The 25,318-nt window shown below is 46.0% G+C and overlaps 3 protein-coding genes across 8 annotated transcripts; 2 read left to right on the top strand and 1 right to left on the bottom strand.

Moving 5' to 3' along the window:
- Positions 1-1,982: 1,982 nt before the first annotated feature.
- LOC6608026 (feline leukemia virus subgroup C receptor-related protein 2) lies at positions 1,983-16,057 on the top strand. Of its 5 annotated transcripts, none has more exons than XM_032716967.1 (10): positions 1,983-2,053; positions 6,262-6,595; positions 9,273-9,384; positions 9,537-9,639; positions 10,180-10,404; positions 14,408-14,549; positions 14,747-14,943; positions 15,014-15,138; positions 15,344-15,454; positions 15,555-15,843. In XM_032716967.1, the coding sequence occupies exons 2-10, from the start codon at positions 6,451-6,453 to the stop codon at positions 15,841-15,843; spliced, it is 1,449 nt and encodes a 482-aa protein (XP_032572858.1). In that variant the 5' UTR covers positions 1,983-2,053; positions 6,262-6,450. The 5 variants fall into 5 exon arrangements, with proteins under 5 accessions (XP_032572858.1, XP_032572859.1, XP_032572856.1 ...); XM_032716968.1 differs by having other exon boundaries at positions 1,984-2,001; XM_032716965.1 differs by lacking the exon at positions 1,983-2,053 and adding an exon at positions 3,873-4,014.
- Positions 16,058-17,099: 1,042 nt separating this feature from the next.
- LOC6608025 (anillin) lies at positions 17,100-21,945 on the bottom strand. Of its 2 annotated transcripts, XM_002032737.1 has the most exons (12): positions 21,928-21,945; positions 21,516-21,821; positions 20,975-21,454; positions 20,527-20,893; positions 20,096-20,461; positions 19,866-20,037; positions 19,571-19,703; positions 19,327-19,503; positions 19,040-19,261; positions 18,618-18,984; positions 18,175-18,473; positions 17,393-18,112 (listed from the first exon to the last, which is right to left on the bottom strand). In XM_002032737.1, the coding sequence occupies exons 1-12, from the start codon at positions 21,943-21,945 to the stop codon at positions 17,393-17,395; spliced, it is 3,627 nt and encodes a 1,208-aa protein (XP_002032773.1). The 2 variants fall into 2 exon arrangements, with proteins under 2 accessions (XP_032572841.1, XP_002032773.1); XM_032716950.1 differs by having other exon boundaries at positions 17,100-18,112; positions 20,527-21,454.
- A 364-nt stretch (positions 21,946-22,309) lies between these two features.
- Positions 22,310-25,202, top strand: LOC6608024. The gene is made up of 4 exons (XM_002032736.2): positions 22,310-22,460; positions 22,702-22,815; positions 22,876-23,143; positions 23,446-25,202. The coding sequence occupies exons 2-4, from the start codon at positions 22,721-22,723 to the stop codon at positions 23,908-23,910; spliced, it is 828 nt and encodes a 275-aa protein (XP_002032772.1). The 5' UTR covers positions 22,310-22,460; positions 22,702-22,720; the 3' UTR covers positions 23,911-25,202.
- The last annotated feature ends 116 nt before the right edge of the window (positions 25,203-25,318 follow it).

Genomic DNA, 25,318 nt, shown 5'->3' with positions numbered 1-25,318 from the left:
ATAAAAAAGGGTATAGCAACTGCTGCTGTGGCCGAAACTTTTCGCCTGATAATGGCAAAATCGCAGCGCGCTGGAAAGTATGCTACAAATTTTAGGTATTCTCGATGCTTCATTCTCTTTGTGATTTGAAGAGAACTCGGGCCATAAAATACAATTTATGGTCATTTATCTAGCTTACCCCTAAGCCCCGTCGTCAATGTCGCAAATTTTTTAATTAATAAATAAATGTTGCGGAAATTATATCGCAGTTAGGCGCTGCCATTGTGCACGTACATAATTACGCGATTTGCCGAGGATTAAGTGCGACTGACAAATGCTGTGGGAGGCATTAATGAGCACAAAGCGACAGGATTCCAGGATACCACCCACTCCTCAAATGCGAGCTCACACACCAATACAGTCAGGCCTCCCAAGTCGTTAGTATCCCCAAACTTGAAGGAAGTAAAAGGCTCCAATCGAAATTAATGTAAACTTTTAGGGAAAATGGCAACTTGTTTCACAGGAAATACCATACTTCTTATATTAACAATAGGCATTCAAAAAGGAAGCTTTAAAATAAATTATACATATTTTTGTAACTTTTATGGCATGCTCTACTGCACATTGAAATATTTCGAAAATGACTAAGGCTAGCATTTAAATCTGCCATAAACAAGAAACGAAACAGCTGAACCCAAGTTTGATTTAGAGGATCCTCCATGGTGGACCACCCTTAATATTGGGCCATGATTCTTCCTGTCACTTCCGCTCCAGGGAAGCGTGAAAACGCAATCCTCCCTCCCCCCGTTGATTATGCTTATGATTTGGAGCCCGGCATTGGATGAGCTCGGCCACAAATGGCCCAAAGGTGTGGGCTGCCAACGCTCAAATTGGACGCATAAATATTTCCCTTTCCCTGGATCCTTTGCCTAATTGGCGCGAGGATTGCGATGGAATTTGCGATTCATTGTGTCCGCCGGCCACTTGCCAGCGACAAATTGCATTTCGAATTCAGCTGGCCGACTGAAGTGAAATCAAGACAAAAGCCGGCGGAACTCGAATGCAATTGTTTGCAGCCAGGCGCATGAGGAACGTTGCAATCGCCCCTCGGGCGCAGCTTTGCACACTTCTCAAGTGGCTAAGTGGGTGGAACTGGGAGGAACGGGTGGACCCAGCTGGATGGGTTAGGTGGCGGGCGGGGCTTAAAAGGATTACGGGCGGGTGGCGCAGTGAGAATCCATTAGCAGCGTATACGGTTGTTGATTCCGCCAAAGCGGAATGGCTCGCACTCGCGCCTTCTCCTAGCAACCAGGTGCCACTGGATGGACTCCGGACCAGCTGGGTGATGGCGAATCCCGCGTTCACAGTTGGCCATATCATTCACTTTGTTGCTGCAATAATAGATTGACTTAAGCTCCACGTGGAATTGAAAAAACTTGTTAGCCCGTTTGCAGATATTTTTTTCCTCTTCTGTTTTGAATAAGTACAGGATATGGCCATGTTTGCTGTCCTTGTATCCTTGGTAATACAAATACAAGGCACATTTAGTTTCAAGCAAATCAAACCTAGTTAGATAAAGCAAACCCACATTTTGCATACTAAGTACAATGTGATTTGAATTTTTGCATCGCAGATGTAGTTTATTTAGAGAGTAAGCAAATAAATTACAGTTTTAATGCCCGATTAAGATTTCTCCATTAAAGGTTCTAAGTAAACAAGTTAATATAAATGTTAATAGCTACTTCGACTGCTATGGGCAAAACCCTGAATGGTTTACCATACTCGTAAGGTCGCGAAGGCAATGAGTCGTGACCACTTCACATGACAGGGAAATCGGTGGAAATCATCCGATCAACGGGACTTGCTATACGTCAATAATAGTAATTCCCCCCTACTAAAGCACTAATCGGCCTAATATCTCGTTAAACTTTTATCAGCACTTGACTTACGAGCTTATTATCGGCCAATGAGTTGAAGAAACTGATGGGAGCGCGCAAAATATTCGCACAGTCGGGCGACAAAGTACGTATCGGTGATAAGTCCGGAATTCGAACGGGCTACTATTTTCTATTTCGTAAGAGATTCCGGTTGTGATATGCCTTTGAGTACACTTAACCATAACTGAAGTTATTTATGCCTTTACCTCTATTGGATAAGGGAATTTTGAGCATGATATGTTAAATATATATATGATATATGATATATGTTCTTACTTGTGACACTCAAAAAGAATATTCAGTATTCGGATTCCAATAGAGCTTTTTACCATTTATATTTAATAAGCTTTCAATTATAATGATTCCTTAACATTTTTTTAAACTTCCAAAGAAATGCAGAAAGTATTTTCGAAAACATTGAATATATGTCACAGTCAGTGGTTTTTTCTCCCAGTGCACAGCCTGATAATAGCCACTCGAAACAAATGAACGGGCGACATCCAGGCCACCCCCACGGCGAATCTCTGTCCATCGCCCGTGTCTGTGCTGATATTTGCATTATAAATAATAAAACATAATAATTTGCCTTAATCGAATAATGACCCCCAACCACGGCGATGGCGTCGCTACCACGCTGCGGCCACCGTCGGATCCGCCGGATCCGCCGGATCCGTCGTCCGTCGTCCGGACTCCGCGAGCGGAGGGGAGAGAGCGGGGAACGGAGACGCCGCCGTGAGTCGGGGATGTGGTAAGTGGAAGTTCCCGCAGGCAAATTATTCAATAAAGGCCACAATAAGAGCGAAGTGAAAAATATAGAGACCTGTCGCCCGGAAGAAGAGAGGTGCATACATATGTAAATACTGGAGGCAAGCCAGAAATCCACGTGCTTCGGTCTGTAGAAGAAGGGGAGGGGCACTCAACGGAGGGGGGGAGGGAGCGCCAACGAATAACAGAAAATTTAAAATGCTTTGCAAATGCATTTGTGGGCCAGGTACAGGGGGACAGCGGTAAGGTGAACTGCTAAGCGGAGCATTTGGCATTCACGAATAATTAATTTTTTTACGCTCTGTCCATGGAGTGTTAGGCCTTTCTGCATATTTAAGCCGCACTATTAATACCCTACAGCTTAGGCGGGAATAGTAATAACTGAATTTGGTTAAAGTGTGATTTTTATAAATATTTAAAATTCTAATCGTGTTCTTAATATATTCTAAAAGATTTCATTTGAATACAGCTACATAATTAATTCAAATAAATGGGCGGATTGGTTTTTCCAAACTTAGATTTTGTTTCTAATCAATTATTTTAACTATTTTAATATTTTAACTAGCTTTAACTATTTTGTGTGGTTCCTTATCAGTAATAGGTGATTATATTAGAATGTTCTGGTAGTAAGAGATTCAAATGCTGAGAAAGTTCTGTTAGGAATTAAAGCCACCTGTTTAAGGCTCTGTTCAATTTAGCGTGTGTTTCCTGTACTGCGCTGATTCACAACAGCTGGACTTGTTTTCAATGCGGAGGTGATGCCAGAAATGAGTGAGTGTCCGTGCGCCCGTCACATATGCAGATCCCACAGTGCGCAGTCCCAAAACTCGGTCACCTGCTGCTCTCCGGATTTACAGCTCAGGTCTGGCAAAACGTGGTGGTGTTCCGTATGTGTCACTGGACTCGCCGGCGATAATTCGAAAGGAAAACAGCAATGAACCACGCGCACTCGTAAAACAATCAAACGCCTGCGAGTAGCGGCTCTTAACCAGTTCGCTATCATTTATCACTCCGCGCCTCCGGAGCTGAAGCGCTAGGCACTCGAGACGCGGCTGGTTTGGCTTACTTTGTTGTCATCACCATCGACTTGGCGAACTCGAATCAGCTGTTGGCGAACGAGCCGAAAGCGTAGCGTTTTGCACATCAACATTCGCCCTTTTGAGCGGAGCGAAGCGTCGAGCGTTTCGAAATCAGTTTCAGTACCACTTTGTCCGTTCGCGATTGCGTGCTCCGTACGTAGTCTTCTCTCCGGCGGAACAGCAACACCACCACCACGCCAACAGCTGATCGGATCCGGACAAAAGAAGAACGTGCCGAGCAAGAGTGTGTCCAAGTGGGTGCAGTGTGGTTACAAGCGGGCAACGTCCCAACTTTAGGGCCAGGTTTGGGAAATCCCGAAATCCCTCGACATTTACATGTTCATATGTTTATGCGGTTGAAAGTCAATTTCCGATTCGGGAAGTTATTTACGGTGATTCGGAACCGCTGCATTGCCAGCTACACTGAGCGAAATACCCAAAAGAAAAGCCATTTTCAAGTTTCTAAAAACGATTTTAGAATGTTTGAAATGGTGTTAATCTGAAAAAGTGAACAATAGAAAGGTCAAGTGCGTGGAAAACTGATTAGTAAATGAACGACATTCGTAGCGAGTTACAAGGACAGAAAGAAGTGTAAACATTTCAAATATTTAGCAATTAAATTAGCCACACATAATTGGAAAATTACAAAAAAAAGAACAAGCTGTTTTACACAATAAACAAGCTATAAATATATGTACGCTTGCATTTCAACTTTATTCCAAGCACGACTCTTTAAAGGATTCGGAAAACCCATTTTAAAAAAACTGTGTTAGTGTGTCAATGCAACTTCATAAAAAGTGTAAACTATACAATTTAATTTTTTTAAAAATCAACAGCATTGATTTAAAATCTTAATTACAGTAAAATTGCAATAATATTACAAGAGAACGAAACATAAAAACAATACAATTATCAAAGATAATGAATCTTGAGTAAACCAAACCATTCAAAGTAACTTTTTGTGCAAACCCGTGAGCTCCCACAATTTTATGTTTGCTTATAAATGAGCAGTTTTAGTGTTTTTTTTTTTGTGTAACCGCTGTCTGGAATCCGTCTTATCGCAGTTTTAACACTCATCGAATGAAGCGAACAACCCACTCCACTTACGGGTATTTATCTGGGCGAAGAACACCCACCCCAACGATTTGGGGTTGGACAACTGGCGACCATGACGCCAATCTCAAGTGTTTGAAAGGCCAACGAAACGGACAATGAAGTTCTGGCGATTCATTGCGATCCGTAAAGCTCGCGAAGATTGGGCTCCTTGCCAGTTGGTTGTTATCTCTGCGAAACTAAAACTCAATCTTGATGGAAAATCTACCTTAATTTGCACTTAATGAGGCAAATTGATTTAATGCAGTGATTAGGCATTTTAAATTCAATGGCCGGCTATCAGCGCCAAAACGAGCGATCTAATTAATTAGCTGATATGGAAATGGGGAAAAACCGTTTGCACACACGGCATGTTTTTCGCGAAAATAACAGTTTCATCTCGCGGCGGCTAAGGGCATTAAGCCATCGAGATGCACGTGCCAAAATAGTGACCCAAATGCAATTGGAATCCGAACCCGAATCCGGCATTCCAATGCCACTCCCAAGCCACTCAATTTATTTGGCGACGCACTCGCTCAAAGTCAGTCAACTGGCGCAGATTGCATTTGCCAAGGCCCCAGGCCAAATCCAAATCCAAATCCGTTGCTAAATCCAAAGCTAAAGCTTAAACTAAGCTGAAGCTACAAAAAAATCTGAAAATCCGCGCAGAGCAACAAGTGGCATTGGGGCGAAGGGGGCGCTTAAATTCAACTCAATGGCTTTATTAAAGCAAATTGCAATGTCACAACAGCAGCAGCAGATGCTAATTCGCCTGTAATCAGCCCAGTCAACAAGCTAATTAAGGCATATTAATATCGTTCATTTTGGTTTACCCAAAACCACAGCATTTCGGTTTGTTCTGATATCCAATGGGAAATATTCAAGGGGTATACTGTTTAATTTATGAAGCTTTTTGCTAGCTTGTCCTATTATTATTAACAGCTGGTTAACCAATAAAATTCGCCAACATATTCAGATAGGTGACAAAAAACGAGCTATGATTTATGGCTGAAGGGTTGTAGATTACACTGCAATTTACTCATTTATTTTCCCATTTACTAGAGCAGTTTAATCAGCTTAGTATTTGCGTAGAATAGCACGTTTGCTGGCTGACCTAAAATGAATTTGAATACCAGCTGTTCTCGCTCAAAATAATCTCACCTTGAAGCCAACTTTTGAGTGACGAAAGCCGGAACACTCTCAAGTTCATGGCCAACACACAATAGCCTCGTTAGCAATATCATTTCAACACAAATGGTTTGTAAAACACAATGCTAGTTACTTATATTAACCGCAAAATACACGGATGTTTTAGGCACACAGAGGTGGTTAGCTAATAGCTCATTTCCGAATTAAGCCCGAACTGAACTGAACTGATCTGTGATCTTGTAATCTTTGCCTGCTTGCAGAAGAACCACTGCTTTCGAATATCAGCTTTAAGCAACCACGACGACTGCCCCCAAAGGAACAGAGTGTTATCCAGCCAGCAACTCAACGGCACCACCGAGCAGCCCGTCGCTGCCACAGCAGCACCGCCCACTAGCACCGCCTGTTCCAGCTGCGAGTAGCACCTCTTTCCAGCACTTTCCACCCACTAGATGGATCTGAAGCACAGTGCGGGTGGAGCTGGCGAGAACAGCGAGACCTTCATTGCCACCAGCAAGTCCACAGACATGATCACGCCCAAGGAGAAGGAGGGCAAGGGGGTCAAGGCGGCGGGTGGCCATAACCCTCCAGCCGAAGGTAAGTCATATATAGCATAATCCACATTGTCCAGAAAGACTCTTATGGAAAGGCTCCCAAGAGAATACGCATATGTCTATCCATACTTGAGATACCATACTATTCCTGCACATATACTTCCATTTGACAAAGTAGCATGCATTTAAAACCAAACAAAACTAGTATCCAAGATACGAGTATCTTCAAATAGAACAGTAATCTTAACAACTATGTCAGTTATCAATACCATATTCTTCAAACGTATCATAAAAACGGATCCAAAACACTGATATGATATGGTTTTGGAAATAGTTGTGTAGCAACCCTGGGCTGTGGACAAAGTTAAATTTGAGAGTCTAAAGTAAAGTTAGGAATCAAAGTATAGATAGTTGGGAATCAAAGTAGTTCGATCTCCAAAAGCACTTGAAAACGTCGAAATGTAATCAATTTCCCTGCCAATCCAAATAGTACGACCGCAACAGATGTGCTATCAGATTTAAGCGAAATGATTGAGTTGGCAACGAGAAGTTGTGCTTTTCAAATAGATATTAGATACTTTCGTATCCCACTTTTATCAGATATCCTTTAAATTATCTTTGGGCGTGCGTTTCAAATAGATATTAGATACTTTCGAATGCAACCTTTACCAACCTCTGGGCATGCTTTTAATATAGATATTAGATACTTTCGAATGCGACCTTTACAAGTATCCTTTATTAGATACTTTCGAATAGTACTTTTATCACATATCCCTTGGAATATCTTTGGGCGAGCCTTTCAAATATATATAAGATACTTTCGAACACAAACTTTACCAGATACCCTTTAAAATATCTCTGGGCGTGCTTTTCGAATAGATATTAGATACTTTCGAATCCGACACTTGCCATGACAACCGTTTGAATGCCATCGACTGCCATCCGACCCCAATCCTGTGAGTCCTGCCGACCGCTCGCTCACCGGCGACTGGTGGATGTGGGTGCCATGTGGCACTACTTACTATAACACTCGCCTAGTTGGCATTTCAAGCCGAACAGTGGCGCAGTTGACTTGCCGCTGCAGCTGAATGTGCACCTGCACTTTGCATGTCGGACGCGAACGAGCGTTCTGGCCTAACTGCGCCTCAAGGTAGGCAATAGTATCTACGTGTCTGTGATTGTGTTGCGGCTGCATAGATGCATGGGTGCGTGGGTGGGCGTGTGGGTGTGCGAAGAGCAATGCATTGGTGTGCAGTGTGCAATCCAGGCAACACACAACCACCACACACAAATGCACTCGGCGAGCCTGCCAAAAACAAAGCCACCGCCGCACATTCACTTAAAAGCAAGCCAGCCGCAAGCACTGCAAGAAAAAAGAGTCACCTTTGATTAACTATGAACTTAAGATACAAATTTACATAAGTAAATATATTTTATTCAAAATCGAACTTTAAGACTGTTCTATGAACCTAAAGAATCGCATCTATATACTTTAAATACCTCACTGTGCCACCTTAGAAAAATCACTTAAATATTTATTGTTTTATTAGTAATCCCTTATTTTTTTTCTGTGCACTGTAAACACATGTGTGTCCATTGTACCTGGCTGTGTTTGTGCATACACGTGCTTTAACTGAAAACTGAAAAATACAAATAAAGCACGGCATCAAAGCGATTTGTACTTTCAATGCCATGCAAGCCGAAAAGTTAGTTACGTCGCCGGTGAATTGTCACAAATTGGAACAAAAAAGATGGTTATAACTAGAACCAAAGCTTATATACTACATGCATATATAAACAATCCGATGCATGCGATTCCATAGTTATACCAAATAGCCATTTAATTCGAGGTGCAAAATTGTGCATTTAGTTTGCCCGTTCTATTTGTAATCAAACATTTTAATCATAGGAAAACTCCGGGGAAAACTAAGAGTTCCCACAAATGACCAAATCAAAATTGCCTTTAAAGCCAAGGATTTCCACTCAATTTGAACAGAAATTTGCTCTCTCATTCAAGTTCGATTTAGGTCAATGCAAAAATAGTTACTTAAATGAACCCCATTAGCGAAAATCGCGGATTCCATGAATCGGAATTAATGAAGCTTTTTATACAAGTCCAACAATAATTTCAAATTTCGCGAAAACCATTTTCAGAGGAAATAACCTCATGGGGCCTAATTTAATCTTATTCAGGATATTTTGCTACGCCGAATTACATTAAATATATTCAAAGAAAAGTAATTGCAGCAAAACAAAAATACTTTAATTAGTAACCCAATAAAAGGAAATTTTTTTATAAATTGAAAAGTTATTAGATTCCAGTTACATCTCCCATATAAATTTAGAGACATAAGCTGGCTAGTATAACTTACAAGATTGCCATTGGAGGCCTTTAAGTTGGAAATTTAGAGACGTACCGAAAAAACCTCAAGGCCGCGACGTCACTAGGAAAACAGAAAGGGCGGATTAGCTTGTTACGATAATAGGGCGATGGTGGGCGCCATCATTTGCATGGATATTAGCTTCGGAAAAGGCCTTAGGCGCGAGTGGAAGTAGTGAAGAACTAGTGAGTGCTGTAATCCCTGCCCCTGATCCGGTTAATCCGGTGCAGCTCTGCACGGGGTCCTCCTCCGCAGGATGGGAAGCCTTGGGCCGCGTCATGAGCACTCTGAAGTGGCTTTCACCTGGCTGGCATTCAATTTCCACTTTCTATTTCTTAGGGTACAAAGTCTACGCCCGACGCTGGGCGGTGCTCATCCTCTTTGTGTTCTACTCATCCTCGAATGCCATGCAGTGGATACAATACACCATCATCAACAACATAATAACCCGGTGAGTGAACGGGCTGCGAGGGCGGCTCGTGCGGTTCCGGAACATCGCGTCGCGCAATTCGTTAAAAGTTTTCGAAAAGCTCATTAAACAACTTGACTTTGGGGCTGCATAAATTAACTTCGAGTGCATTCTTGCTTGGTCCTATCCCGCAGCTACTATGGCATCAGCGACAAGTGGGTGGACTGGACGTCCATGATTTATATGATCCTGTACATACCGCTCATATTCCCCGGCAGTTGGTTTTTGGATAAAGTGGTAAGTGCAGTGCCAGTGGAGCGAAAAATAGTCTATAATTATTTCCACATATTGATAATATACCTATGATAAGTATTTAAAATATTATTAATTTTATGTATCCCATTATTATTACTATTACTATATGACTCAGCCAGTGGAGGAAGAAGAGGGAGATATTTAAACATTATTTGGCACACTGTTAGAAAATGAAAAATAAAGTCGAATCCTGATTAATCCCTGCTTTCTAGCTTATGTAATTCCCGAGAACTTGACGTTAAAACTTACGGACATACGGACACACGAACGGACAAACAGGAGGATATGGCCAGAGCGACTAGAATAGTGACACTTTTTATCAGGATAAAGAGTGTTGAATAACGCCTCATTTTACTTGCTTCATAACTTTAGGGAGTGTATTCTTATTCTACAGCATTCTACTTATTCTACAGCATAATTTAGTTAATTTGCAAAGCCTTCTTGTCACTTAAAACTACCACTTAAAAGTTGCTAGTGCCATTGTTTATAGCCCCAATTGTTTCATTTGCGTGTCATCAACAGGGTCTTCGCATCACGGCCCTCGTTGGAATCGTGGGCACTTGTGTGGGTGCCTGGATCAAGGTTTTCTCGGTGGACCCGTCGCTCTTCTACGTCAGCTTCATCGGCCAGTCGATCGTGGCCCTGGCCCAGGTGTGCATCCTGTCGCTTCCTGCGCGCCTGGCTGCGGTGTGGTTCGGTCCGGACCAGGTGTCCTCGGCCACCAGCGTGGGAGTCTTTGGTAACCAGGTGAGTGGATAGCCGGAACACGCATACGCCGCGTGGCCGTCGTCGTCGATGGGATACTGTAATGCCATGTACGCCAGCTCCGACATTGTCTTGTGAGTTAGTGAGCCGTTGAATTTGCATTAACACAGAAAAGGCAGTGGCCCGCCTCCGACCCATTTCGGTAGATTGATGCAGCAAGTCGGGCAAGGACAAGTGGGAACGTGGCCCTAGCCCACTTCCGGAGCGGCGGAAGTGGCTTGCTCGGACATTTTCGAGCCGGGTGGCCTGTGAATCCTGGCCAGTCAATCATGAAATTGCCCAAAAGAGTTGCCCGAACTGGCGCACAAGTTAAACAAAACCGACAACGACTGGGTCGCCCCGTGCCACGCCTCGTTCCGCCTCGATGGCTCCCGAATGCTGGTAATGCATGCGGCAGGCTCTTTGAGTGGATTCAATTTGGCGCACTGCATCCGCATCTCTGGCCAGCGGCAAGAGGTTCAATTTATTCAGCAGCGACAAACAAACGAAATGACCTCTCCGAAATTCCCCGAGCTTAAGTGATTGCCCGAATACCTTCATAGTCGTCATCTTCCAATGAGGCTGGACAATTGAAATGTCGCCGTTGGAGGACCATTATGCGGTTGCAAGTGCACAACTCGAGATGGCGGCCAACCGAGTAGTTGAGTTCTTGACTTTCGAACTGCCTGCAGGGAATGGGAATCAGGATGGCAATTCAGTAAGCCAGTGACGAAGACACTTTTTATTAACCATCAACGAATTTGGAATGTGTTTGGGAAAGTGGTTGATCTACTTGCTCTACCGAATTAAGGCCAATTTGCAGTTGAAGCCAGTAGATGCATGTTGCTTGTTTTAAATTATCTGAAAGATGCGAATGAAGACAGAATTAGCCACATTATTCACATCTAGTTCTTTTGTAGCTGAATAAGACGTTCTTAAACGCACTTATGTAATAGAAATGGATTAATTTTAGTTCTGCCCTCTTAAGATAACTCTTTAAATTTAAGTTCAATATAATATTGTTAAATGATATATCTGGCATTCCCTAGATACATAGATGCACATGCAACACTGCAGATTGGCTGCACTTTTTGCTTTCGACAGGTTATGGGCTTAAACACCGCAAAACAATTAGGCCGCTTGCTTAGCCATCAGCCAGCAGTGTCAGGTGGGCCGGTGATGAATGACAATGCCACTGGGGGGATGGAGGATGGAAGAGGAGGTAGTGGAGGAGGAGGAGGCGGCTGACAGGGGATGTGGAGCAGTTTGCTCTTTATGTTGATTTACGAGCGCGTCGGACGGGAGGACTGAAAGTGCAAATATGGGGCTCAAATATCCAGAGCTGGCTTGCACCTCCACTTCCACTTGCACTTCCATTTCCACGTGTGCACCCACTGACATCCCGGCAAGACACATTGCATCCTAAACGCACCTGTGTGTCATATTTGCCTTTCACTCGAGTGCAGATGAAAAGGCTTATAATTTCCGTTTGTCCCAGGTAGGAAGTCACAATGGGATGTGACATTGTGGGGCAACGTGATGAGGATGAGGATGAGGGTGAGGATGGGGCGATGATGTGGAACAGTGGCCCGGAAGGCGAAGGGCTTAAAGCCAGTCCGGGTAATCTCTTGTCGAAATGCCAAGCCGAACTTGTGCCCGAAAAAAAGAGCCTTCATAAAAAACGCAGCGTGGGGCCACGTAGGTGGCACACATACCGAGTGACATTGAAAGCGAACGCCCAGCCAACGGGCCACCACCCACTCCCAATCGCCTTGGCAGCCTTATCTGGCAAGGACGACGCACCACACGCGCTTGCAGCATCCTATCCGCCCCCCAAATCTCTGATTTCTGACTGGCTGAGCCGAGCTGAAACGGATTTGGCGGAGGAGCATTGTTGCCAGAGTGCTGAGCAAACACAGTTTCTTATCCCGCCGCCTCTTTCATCCCCCTCCCCACGTTGCTTTTTTTCCGGATGGCCATGTAAACACGGCCGGAACAAGTTGTGCCGCCAAGTCGAGAATAACGTTCTCCAGGGCCGTCAGCGAACATTCCGCCGGATTGGCGAACCCTCAGTCCCTCCAAGCGAGGCTCAGACGTTCGATCCGTCTCCAGCCGACTCAAATATTTACTCCTGATGGCATGGAGCGGGGGCTCAGACTGCAGCCTAGGGTCCCACTCGAATGTCCTTTTGCGTTCCCTCGTAAATGCCCAAATGGCCGGAACAAAGGGTACGGACAACGGACGGGGAATTGGCAATGGGGAGATGGAGATGTAGGTGGAGATGTAGGTGGAGCTGGAGATGAGCTGCTGGCATCTGCCTGGTTTACGACCCACCACTCGGATACATTTATGCAAATGGCTGCAATTCTATAAATTTGCTCGGACTCACTTTGCCCAAGTATTTCAAATACCAATCCAATTTTCATTGCCGAATCAAGCGGATTTATTTAAATTCATCGGTTTCAACAAACTGGATCCTTGAAATTTATGGCGAAGGATTTTCAAAAGAGAATTTAATCTGTATGAAAGTGTTTCGTGGGAAATTTTTAACTTTTACAACGTTTGAATAGCCACGCAATTTTCATTATAAACAAACAACTTGGCCTTATATCTATATACTATATACTATATCTGGAAAGCATGATTTTCTACCTGGAAAGGGTTTCCGCAAGGAAAAATCCCAACGCTTGCTGCGTAATCCGCGGGAAATTCTTCGTGGAAAACCCAGATGAATGCGAAATATTCGGCTTACTCGGATAATCTCGGCCCTTCTCCATGAAGTGGAACGGCAATCTGCTAAGTAAAGATGGCACAGGGAAAACTGATTATGTTTGCGTGCTCCATTAAATGGTGGCCCCAACCCGAAGCACGGACCACCTGCAGCTCCGGCATCGGTGTCTGTTTGGTCACGATAGTGGCAAAGGTCAGTGGGAATTGAGTTCGCTCCCCTGGCCGCCATTGGTTCTCCTTTCCTTTGTTGTGGGCAAACCAAAAGCTATTGCCAAAAAGGAATGCTCCGCTGGGTTTATTGTGTGTGTGGAGCTGAGCTGCTCGGGCGGCTGGCATTTTCCTTTGTTTGCCTAAATGAAAACAATCAACGGGACTCAGGTGATTATTTTTGCACAAAAGGCAAGGTGTTTCAATTCAATTAAAATGTATACACTCGCCGAAGGCCTTTGCTAATTAAATAATATGCGATATGCGACTGGATTAAATGCACTTCGTGCTTTAACTTTACTTCCGTGCGCATATGAATTTAATTTTACGCCACTAAAAGTGCTTTTACGGTCCAATTTATTTTCCCGACTGTCATATGTCAGCTAAAACCGATTTATAGCCACCGAAAAAAAAGGTTAATAAAATAGCATTATCACCTGCGACGCTCGACTGAAGGATACCCTATAATCGATATTATCCTTGTGCAAATAAATATGTATGTAGTTTGCGCCCAAGGTTTTAGTGTTCAAAAACGACTTTATTTACATCAAACTGATTGAGCGATTTACGAGCATCCTTTTTGAGATACGGAAAGTGCTACTTTTTACATAATCCACATGATACCGCGTCGTCGGTCCTGCACAAAAATCAAGGAAAACAACTAAAAATTGCATAGCTCAACTTTTATGCGGAAAAAAGTGGAGCTGTCGCAGTTGACCCGTGTGTACATCTATTTTTTGCCCCGGACCAGCGCCACAAACTTTGACGAAAACAAAAACACATAGGCAACTGAGGAAAGCAGTTAGTGGGGAATCCGGCATAGGAGGAGCAGGAGTATGCATCTATCCGGGCCAGGCCCACCATAAATCAATTTCACAGTTGCAGCGTGAATACTGGTAACAGAAGTGCACGGGGTTAGCCGGGGAAGGGGGGTGTTGTGAGTGAAAGTCCGGAAGCGGAGGAAAAACAGACGCGGATTCAGAGACAGCGGCGGAACCGGAAACAGATTTCGCTTTGAGCAACTTGTACGTACCATCGAACAACCCGCCCCTCTCTTTTCTTCTTACAGCTGGGCGTGGCCGTGGGCTTCGTGCTGCCACCCATGCTGGTGCCCAATTCACCGGATCTGGAGACGGTGGGCAGTGATCTGCAGATGATGTTCTACTTGGTGGCCGGGCTCACCTCCATCCTGCTCGTCCTGATGGTGATATGTAAGTTTAATTCGTTAATTTACATCAATTTTACATTTTTACATTTGAATAAACAATCGTTTTAAAGTTTAAGAGCTTTTAAAATATTCCACATCTTTGATTAAATCTTTAAACATGTTATAAACGCCATAAACCATTAAGTTTGAGCAGCAAGAATTAAAAGTGATAATCCCATAATTAATCTCTACTTTTGGCAGTTTTCCAGGACAAACCACCCACTCCGCCATCCGCAGCCCAGGAGGCTGCCCAACTCTTGGAAAGTTCCGGAGCGGAGCAAGTCAGCTTCATGCAGTCGCTGAAGAACCTGATGACCAACCGGAACTTCATCTTCCTGCTCCTCTCGTACGGCATCAATGTGGGCGTCTTTTACGCCATTTCCACGCTCCTCAATCCGGTACGAACGCATACTCCCACTCGATTAATGAGCGGCTAATGGGGTCTTATTGCTGGGTGTCTGCTTCCAGGTGGTGCTGAAGTATTATCCCGGCCACGAGGTGGACGCCGGACGTATTGGCCTCAGCATTGTGCTAGCCGGGATGCTGGGCTCCGTGGTATCGGGCATTGTGCTGGATAAGACGCACAAGTTCAAGTGAGTACAGGCGCCACAAGCAGATTTCAAGGGCTTTTCCGAGCGTGTTCGAAACTCATTACGCATACGCCATGTGGCCCCGCTGAGAACGGGCTGCTTGAGAAAGTTTTGGCACAGAAGTTGCACAAGTTGTTATTAATTGAATGAGGGGCTCTCCAATGCTTAATGAGCGGTACTCAATGTGGTTAACCTCCATTCCATCCAGGGAAACGACGCTGGCGGTCTACGCGCTGTCCATGGTGGGCATGTGGATCTTCACCTTCACCTTGGACACGGGGCACATCGCGGTGGTCTACCTGACGGCCTCTCTGCTGGGGTAAGTCCAATCAAGCAAGAAGGTTCCTATTGGAAGATATATCTATATCAGTAGAGTGTGATCAAATTAAATGGTTTCCCTGTGACTCAATCCCTCACAGCTTCTTTATGACTGGTTACCTGCCGGTGGGCTTCGAGTTCGGCGCCGAGCTGACCTTCCCGGAGCCGGAGGGCACCTCCTCCGGACTGCTGAACGCCTCCGCCCAAACCTTCGGCATATGCTTCACGCTCTTCTACTCGGAGCTGTTCACCACGTTTGGCGACATAGCCGCCAACATAACCATGGCCGTGATGCTGATTGTGGGCACGATTATCACGGCCATCACCCAGTCGGATCTGAGGCGCCAGAACGCACAGGTGCCGGCCAGCGGCCAGGCTGGCAATCCATAGGAAACTCAGGCCGGCACGGCGACCGTCTTTTATGTATAGTATTCCACGCATATCGTTTTACTGTTTAATTTATTTAATAGTTTACTGTACATTCCGTTGTAGCCTTAAGTGTTGAATTTTAAACTGTTCATTAAAAGGTGCTTAGCAACATACACACGAACACGAACACGACACGCACACCACATGCGAATACAAACACGAACATGAATATGAATATGTGTAAGCTTAGGCAGTTATTTTTTCAATTTTATATTGGCCACCGATTACGGTTTAGTGCTTAGGTTAGATGAATCCAAATTCAGCAGCCCCGAGACTTGCATCGAAATTCCGCTTTATCTTTGCGTTGCCACTGCACTGCAACACCAACTAACACAGGCAAGCCACACAGTACAGACAAGACAAGACATGTTACGTATATGGAAATATGCCCAGTATTATAGCCCTAATATTCTAGCGAACGTTGACAGTTTGATTGCTAAGCGGAGTATCCAAAGCAGTTTGAGGCAGTGTATCCGAAACCAGCGAATGCCGAATTACCGAACAGTAGCTGCGCTGCTCTCGTCTTCGATTGTTGTTCCCCCCTCCTTCGCCTTTCGCCTTCTGCAACAGCGTGTGTACATAATATATATATAACTGTATTCCGAACCCGATCCACCGAGGGCGCTGCTACTGTTGTACAAAGCACAAGTATATCCTGCATATCTGGCAAACTGTAATATTTTGGATGATGATTTACAACTAACAGCAGATTCAAGTCAAAATATATACATATATACCTATACGAGAAATATATATCTATACATTTGATAGTGTTGTGAAGTAGAGGAACCCACACTGAACACTCCGCCGGCGGCAATGCGTAATCCACTTTTGTAGATAGCCTTTAGGCCGACCTTTAGGCCAAGTGACAAACGCAAGGAAGTTATGTATCTTCCACCCAGAGTCAATTGAGATGGCCAAGGAGCAGACACACTGACTACCTGACATGAACCACCTACACAGTACAGAAAACCTGGTGCCAAATCCGAGATGGGCACTAGAACAGCCGGCGTCGTGATAACACGCAAGCTTTAACTCTCACTTGTTGTTAGATTCCGGATGGTCAGAGATAAAAAGATAGTTAACACGCGGAAGCCACGTAGCGATTTCTTCATAGCCACGAGTTCTTGCAAAACGATATATGTGAATGTAAATGTGTACGTGTATAAAAGTATTCAATAAACTATATTAAATAATCAGTGTACAACTGGCGTTAGTTTTTTTTTACTGGGTTTTACACATATTATATATTTAGCGAGTCATCCTAAATTCAATGTACATACATAAGTAAAAGGTTATGTCGATATAGACGAACACGAACGTGTCCCACTCCAAGATGGAAACGAATAATTTGAATTGGAAACATAAAGCAAAGTTAAAACAAAATTAATACCAATGCGAATGCGATTAAAACAGCAAATTGAGTAACTTAAAAAGAGAAAACTGTTAACAACCCGCCCGTTTGTGGTCGTTGTCCGTGCTGCTGACAAGATTGCAATGGGTCAGCGGGTCAGTGGGTGGTTCCCCAGGCGCGCAGCAGTGTCAGTGCCTTGTTAAGGTGGGCGCACCACTCCTCGCGCTCCTCCTTCGTGTCGGCTGAGAGCAGGTGACGCACCGTGGTGGTACGTCCGTTGGGTACGATTATCAAGGACTCTTGGTCCGTCTCCAGCGCCGGCCGTTCGCACTCCAGCAGCATGGTGTTGAGACGGGCGCAAATGTCGCGTGGTGCCGTGGTCACCTTCTGCGAAGTGCAGGAATTCAGATCTATACTGCCCATTGGCGTCTTGCGCTTCTCATCATCCGGGTACTTCCAGTAGTTGATTACGGAGCCATTCAGATAGCACCAGCGACGATGCCATGCGCCGAAACCGGAGATGTCTTCGAACATGGTAAGGAATCCCTTGTACTCCACGCTAACGGATAGTTCGCAGTTGACTTTCATGTGAACCACACCCTCCAGGGGACTGACGCCCAGCACCTGGGTCAGCGTCCATGTGGTGCGTTGAATTTCACGCAGCGAGAAAATGGCAAAGCCGTATTGCACCAGCTGCGGTGTCCGTACCACATTCGGTCCCGCCGGACTTTGTACTGGCGGCATCACCAGTCGATTCTCGCCGCCCTTCTTCTTTGGCGTCTTGATGCCACCCTTCTTGTTCAAGTTGATGTGGTACTTCAGCTCGTGCGGCAGCTGATCGCGTTGGGCCAACATGCCATAGATTTCTAGCGTGATCTGCAGACGAAGTTTTCGCAATAAAATGGAATATTGGCCAAAGAAAATATTGCAATATTTACCCTGAAGTCAGCATATACATTGTTTAGTTGCAGGACATCGGGAAACTTGACAGACAGCAGCCCAGGCATCGTGGGTACTGTCTTGGTGGCCAGCACGTGCTCATTGTACTTCAGGAGGCACACAAGATGATGGCCGTTAATGTTGTTCGAGGCCATTTTACGCACGTACTCCTGTCGCAGTGGAATGGTTATGTCCTTGACCGTCAGTAGGCCCTTTTCTTTTGGTGCACCCACCGGGCGAATACTGTTCTCAACTCTTAAACGCTGGACTTCATCCAAACACGCCTGGCGTCGATGGGCTGCAAGGACACAAAAGAGATGTCAGCTAAATTGGGCACTGAGACTTTAGGGTCCTATTTCGAATTGCCAATTCTGTTTGGAATTCAACAAACAGGCAATTTATACTTGAATACAATACAGATGAGCAAACGTAAGACACTTACTTGCAAGAAGGAGATATCGCTCTCCCTCCACGGACTCTGTGGAGCCGGAGAACTCTACGGTGGCAGCGCAAAGGTTCAGGGCCTGACTGGCTTGTCCTATCACCTGCTGCTGCTTGCACACCTCGCTCAACAGCTTTTTGATCTTGTCTTGTGCCTGCGATGCATCGTTTACTTCCCGCGCATTCTGCATCTCTTCGTCGTCCTCGTCGGTCTGATCAGCTATGTCAGTTACTGCTCCTGCGACGTAATCAGACTGCTGAGGAGAGTCGTACTCCAGTCGGTGCTTGGCATGGCAGTCGCCTGCTAGGGCTGATCGCATGACCTGCTGCTCTCGACAGATCTTGCGAACCGGAGTGGAATTGGAGCTCTAAAAGCACAAAGTACTTAGAATTTGTTAGTTGGAGTATAAGTAATCAACTCACGTTGGCGCTCTGCTGGCGGCGATAGAAGCTGACCGTGTGCACCAGGGTAACCAGGTTGTCGTTGTCCTGGTTGACACTCAATTCAGACTTGACCGGCTGGGCACCACTGAGCAGCGGCGTCTGCAGGTCCATCTCCATCTCATGATGCTCCTCGATAGGCGTGCAAGAAGAGGCAGGATTCTTTCGGAAGGAAAAGCTGTTTGAGGCCGTGGTTCCTTTGCTCTGAAAATGTAATAAAAGAGTTATTTGTTTTGATATACAAGGAAACTTAATCAGCAAGTACTTACGCCCAAGGACAGCCGACTGGCATTCTGCTCGTCCCCGCTGTCGCTCTGGTCATCCTGAGTGCTGCCGTAGTCCTCGACAAGTGCTTCATCCAGATAATCATCGATGCCCGCTGAGACCTGCGACGAGTTCAGAGAGCTGTCGTCGTAATACATGTCCTGGTCCGCATAGCGCACAGTCTGGAAAGGTGTGAAATCGTGTTAATGGTGACCACCCGCTGCGTTGACAGTTTCTACCTGCACTTACCTTCTTGCCCGCCTGCTGCTGCTGCATCTCCGCTTCGTTGCGCTGCACTGCGCTCATTATCTCGCGGCCAAGACTGCCATTGCACATGCCGGCGCTACTGTCCTCAGTCTGCGACTGGTCGTCATCCATGCAACTGCACGAATCAAAGATAAACGGTTAGTTAAGAAAGCGATTTTATTTGTTGGTCTTGTCTAGGGGATGGGGTTTAAAGCTATGTGTCTTAGGCCTATCAGTCTTGGAATACTACTCGATGCAGAGCAGGAATAGCAAGCAGGAGTAGCATTTGTCAGCGCACCTATCGGTTTCCTCCTCGTCCAGTTGATGGCTGTCATCCGTAGCGGAGGCAGTTTCGGCGGCACAGCAGTTGTCACCGCTGGAGTCGAGGTCGGACAGGGCGGGATACAGTCGATCCGAATGCGATTTGCGGGCTCGCTTCGAATCCTCGTCAGTGGTGGGCGCATCACCAGCTGAAATTGTGGATGCATAAGGACAAGTCCTTAGAAGAAGGGTTTAGTCATTTCTTACGTGATCGCCTCTTGCTGCTGGCCAGTCCGGACGAAAGACCAGCGATGGGGGGTGGTGGAGGCGGTGGCATGGGCCGCACCACTCTGCTGGGAGCTGGCGCGGGAGGTCGAGTCTGAGCAGCCCCAGAACTGTCGGATGGTTGAATGTCAAAGAGTTCCTTTTGTTTGTTGAAGCGATTAGAGATAATCTGCATGTCTTCCTGCCTTTGGCGATCAATGTCCTTGATACGCGTCTCTGCACTTGATTGAGCATTTGCCACCAAAGCGGCCACCTTGTCACGCAGCTTGCTTTCCGGTTTCGGCTTGGTTGCTGCAACCACGGTGGTAGCAGCGGCAGCGGTCACCGGATGCACTGCAGCTAAATGTTCTGTTAATAAGGAAAAATTAGTATTAGATATCTATTATGAAAATGGAAGGCCTGCACAAACTCACGTTTCACCTCTTCCGCTCGGATTTGGGTAATACTGGGAGCAGATCCTATGGGCGCCATCGGCAACATCGCTTTGTTGTTGCCCGTTTCGAACAGCTTCATGCGCTCCTTCAGCGACAGCTCACAAGGATCCTTCTGGTTGCGTAGGCCTTGCGTCTGTCCTCCGGTTCCCTTGTTTTCAAAAAGAGCCGCCCGTCCGGAAACCAATCCAGACTTCACACTAACAGCAGGTGCTGGTGCGGGCTTGGGCGCTGGGGCGGAAGAGGCAAAGTTCTTGGCGACCTGGCTGACCGTCGTAGATTTCTGCGGCACTGGCGGCTTGGCAGTTGATGCCGCCTCTTCCACTTTCGAGGCTGGGCCCACCTCTTCCTGTTTGGCATAATCATATGTGTGTTTAATGGTAGAAGATTCGCGGCGCTGAAAACCTTGTGCCTCCAGAGAGCTCAATACCTTGGGATCCCACTTCAGCTGCTTGGTCTTAGCAGCCTCGTCGACTTCATCCTTCTTGGGTGGCAGTGGAGCTGGACCCTTCTCGGCCTTTCGGCTGGACAAATGTGGTTTCGGTGGAGGTGCTTCGAGGGGTCTGTGCACTTCGTGGTGCGACGTGTCATCCTCCCACTGATTGATGGTATCCGCCAAGGCGGCCAGTTTGCCCAACCGCTGTTTTGGTTGCCTGCTGCTACGGTTGCCGCAGTCCTCTTCCTCACCCGTTGTCACATGGAACTGCCCCTCGGTTCGGTGGATTGGGGAGGATAGATCGTCCGTGTTTGAGTACAGGGCTCCCATGCGTTGCAGTCGGCTGCGGGAAGTGTCCCTTAGCCTGGCTAGGGGCTGGTTTACTGGTTCCGCCTCCAGCAGTGGATTTAGCGCACCTCCTTCCGCCTGATCTTCGTCATCTGTCACCTCCTGCTCCTGAATCTCAACTTGCACCTGGAGGTAGTGCAGCAAGGATGAGCACAGGAAGGAACCGAGAAAAGGAGGGGGAACTTACCCCAATTGGCTTGTCCGTGGTTATGTTTATCTCGATGCCCATATCTAAGTTTTCTTTGTTTACCGCCGTATAGTGACGCAGCGGCTTGGCCGGCGACGCCTCCAGCGTGGCCTTTCCCAACATTACGACCTTGCCGCCGCCGCTGCCCGCGCTCTGGCCTCCCGGCGACCGGCTTCTTGGGGCCATGACCCCAGCGTCCCCGCCGGATGCGGAGGAGCTTGGAACGCTGCACTCGGCGAGCGGAAACTTGCTGGCGTTGCTGATGCCAAGGGCGCGACTGCGCTGTTCCGCCTTCTCGAGCATGTGCTGCAAGGGAAAATGGGAAATGTCTGTGAAAATCCGCGGGTGCCATCACTAACACCAGTGCAATCGCCAGACAAAGGGCTTCGTTGTGTGCGAATTGGCCTCGTACCTGAGTAAACGGGTCCATTGTTGTTGCTGCAGCTGCAAATGCAAATGCGAGTCGTGATTGCGCGCACTATGCTATTGAATTCACTGTACTGCTCGACACTCCACGTTGGTGATATTTGATGTGTGTGCTTGTTTTTCACTGGCGGGTTGCGCGTCCGTTTGCATTCGAAATTCTGCGCGTCGCTTCTGTCCGTTTCGGCGGTTGGCTTTTCAGATGTGTTGAATAATTTCAAAACGACGCGCAAATGCCGTAGGACCATCAACTGACCACGGCGAAAAACCGAAATTGGGGAGAAAATGCCAGTGGTGAGTTGCCAGTGGCTGCCACACTGTCGGATTTCGCAGGGTGGCAGCTCTGTTTCACATCAATGGTTGAACCGGTTCGGCAATCGCACATATTTACCGGTTTAATTTCGGCCGACAGCTGTTTACTTTTCTTAAAGCGTTATAAAAAAGGTTTTTTATTGATGTTATATATGAATATCCAAGCGTAATTAACTACGTATCACTTTCAATATTTAAGTCTCATTGCTGGTAAGTTAAGAACCTGGAATTAAGCTTGAAAGTCACCTTTGTTTTCTCTGGTGAGCTGCGCACGTTGTGCCGTCAGTGCTGTCTGTTTTGGCTTGAATTTTGCCATGTTTCCTCTATTTAAGCTACTTATTTACGTTTGGCTTTTTACTTTGGTTTCCGTTAATGAATGTGATAATAAATAAAACTTTAAGTCGCAAGTAAATAATTTAGCTTAAATACATAGAATTTGTTTTTTTTTCAGAAATTTGTACGCCTCCACCATGAGTGATCAAAAAACGGTAGATTTGCTGTGGAACTGTGCCAACAAACTATCTGATGAAACCCACACTGAACGGATCCTCAAATCCTATTACATGTGAGATTCGTTGCCAATTCCTTAAGCACCTACTAAAATTTCGTTTCCAAAACAATCCAGAACCACCTGTAGGAAGCTGGCCCGGCACAATGTCCAGTTGCCCGAGGATAGCTTTGGACCCGCACGCATGTGCTCCCGCTGCGGGAACCAGTGGACAGGTGGCCGCTATCAGCTCCACATCCAGCCACAAGAACTGAAGCAGAGCGCTAAGAACCGGAGACTAATCGCCAAGCTGGAAGCCGTGAAGGCCAAGATGGCAAAGGGCGAGATGAACAGCGGGGCCAGGAAACGGGCCAAGTGGCTGAAGAAGCGTATGGCCAGTAACATGGTAAGAGCCAGGAGCTGATAGAAATTATGTATAGATAGTAGGAAAAGAAGTCTCGCAGGCCAAAACTACTTTACTTCTTTAATTTCATAAATATTGATAGCCTCCGTATACTTCCATGGACGAATGGCATAGATATAAAATATAAATATATATATAAATTGAAGTATCCTGCGTCTGGGCGAATAATAATTCAAATTAACACCAAGGAAGCTGAAAGATCTTTATACAGTGCTTTAAACTGATCCGTGTGTGTGTACATATGGACCCAGCCACTCTAACCACAACCCAATTCCTTTTTGCAGGCCGTGGACTGCGATGTTTGCCATCACAAGACAATGTTGGCTTTGGAGAAGGGCCGAAAGCGCGCCAAAGTAAGAGCCACGGAGGAGACAATGGCAGCCACACAACCTGCGCCAGCGGGCCAAAACAAAAAGAAGGCCAAAAGGAAGTCTCAGGCGCCGAATAAAGATATCAATGCAGGCCTGAAAATTCAGCAAAAAGCGCCCCAGCTACAGCAGCAGCCTTCCAAATCGCCAGCGCCGTCCAAAAAGGCGTCCCAACCAGTCGGCATAGCTGCCCAAAACCCAAGTCAGACATCGAAGAAGAAAAAGAAGAAGCCTGCCCAGCCGGCGCCCGCCGCACCCAAAACGCAGTCCAAAACCCAGAAGCAGAACGTACTGCTGCAAATAGCCGCCCAGCTGAAGTCGAGCGCGTTTAAAGACGCCAGCAAAACGCAGCAGAATCGCCTGCAAGCGTTCCTCAAGTAGCGTTCCATGCATTAAAGTACAAAGAATGAAAATACTTGTTGTGGCACATAATTAAGCGTTAGCACAATACTAGAATCAGCCTCTTTGTGCCGCTTGATAAAGCCAGCCGAGGTGGGAACCTGTTATCCACTCGCCCGGTCTTCTGGGTCGAATCACGCAACGGCTATGCACTTATCACTGCTGCCCGAGACAAGTCCAGGCGGGGGGACCCAAGGTTGTCCAGATATTGCGCAGCCAACCTGGTCAGCATGCTTAATTTATTTCTCGGAGCGCAACGTTTAATTAAAATTGAGTTGTTTGCCACAGCGTCCCATGAACGCGTCCTTCAAAGCTGCTGCCCAAAAAGGGCAGCCGATCGGCTCTGGACAGGCCGCTTTATCTGCCGCCGATTGCGAAAAGCACACGCACAGAAGAAGGCTCCAGTCTCGGCTTCGATCCATGCCCCTCTCCTTACCCCTTTCTGCGCAGCAGACTCGGATTTCTCGGCAGCTGCGGCAACAACATCTGCCTGCCACATTAGAAGATTTCTGGTTCCACAGACTAGCCTCTCAACACGAACATCTTGTGTCAAATGCAGAATGAGCAAAAAATATGTTTAGCTTACAGAAATAATTTCATTTTAAGAATACTTATTAAGTTACTTAATATATAGAAAATGTGATATACACACATAATTTGTAATAGTTCGTTTTGAAGTTATAATATGCGTAACTCTGTAATGCTTACAACAATATTAAACAATAATATTTTGTAATTAAATGTCGAACCTAGGGATGTCAGAACTTCGACTATCGAGTGCACATTGTGTGCAACAATGTATTTGATGGCACTTTAAGTGACTATAAGTCGTTCTACTTATGGAAGCCCGACCGTAGTGGAGCGGCCTGTTTTGCCATTGCCAAAATGGACATGATGCTCTCGAAAATATGATATCAGCAGCGTGATCGGCTCTCCAAATGTGGCAAGAGCGGTACAATTTTCGGCTGCCTACTCCAGGATGGAGCATCCGAATGGGACATGCCGCTTGGGCGTGGGCCTTCAACTCCTCCAAGCCGGCCGGCTGTTTTATTCCACCGAAAATCAAAGCAAAGTCGCATAATATTTCCTAGCAACACTAAAAATATCATTTTAATTTTGATGGGCCTACATCCGGAGTACAACAGTTGGTCATATAGATCGCAGTACTTCTTAGCTAAATTTCTTAGAAATGTTAAAATAATCATAGGATGTTTAATCTTGTCATATAGTTATGAATAAGTCATTTCTTTAGAATACAAATTTTGATTACCGAATTTAAGTTCAATTTTTTCGCGCCGTGCAGAGAGAGAGAACCAAAGCCGAGGGCTCTTCGGATGCATTCGGGTGGCCATCGGCTGGCGGCGGCCCAAGCTGGAGCTCCCAGAGCGGC

The sequence above is a fragment of the Drosophila sechellia genome, chromosome 2R (genome assembly GCF_004382195.2).
Source record: "Drosophila sechellia strain sech25 chromosome 2R, ASM438219v1, whole genome shotgun sequence".
Classification (NCBI taxonomy): Eukaryota; Metazoa; Arthropoda; class Insecta; order Diptera; family Drosophilidae; genus Drosophila; species Drosophila sechellia.
The sequence above is the reverse complement of the archived record's forward strand: the minus strand, read 5'-3'. Positions and strand labels throughout refer to the sequence as shown.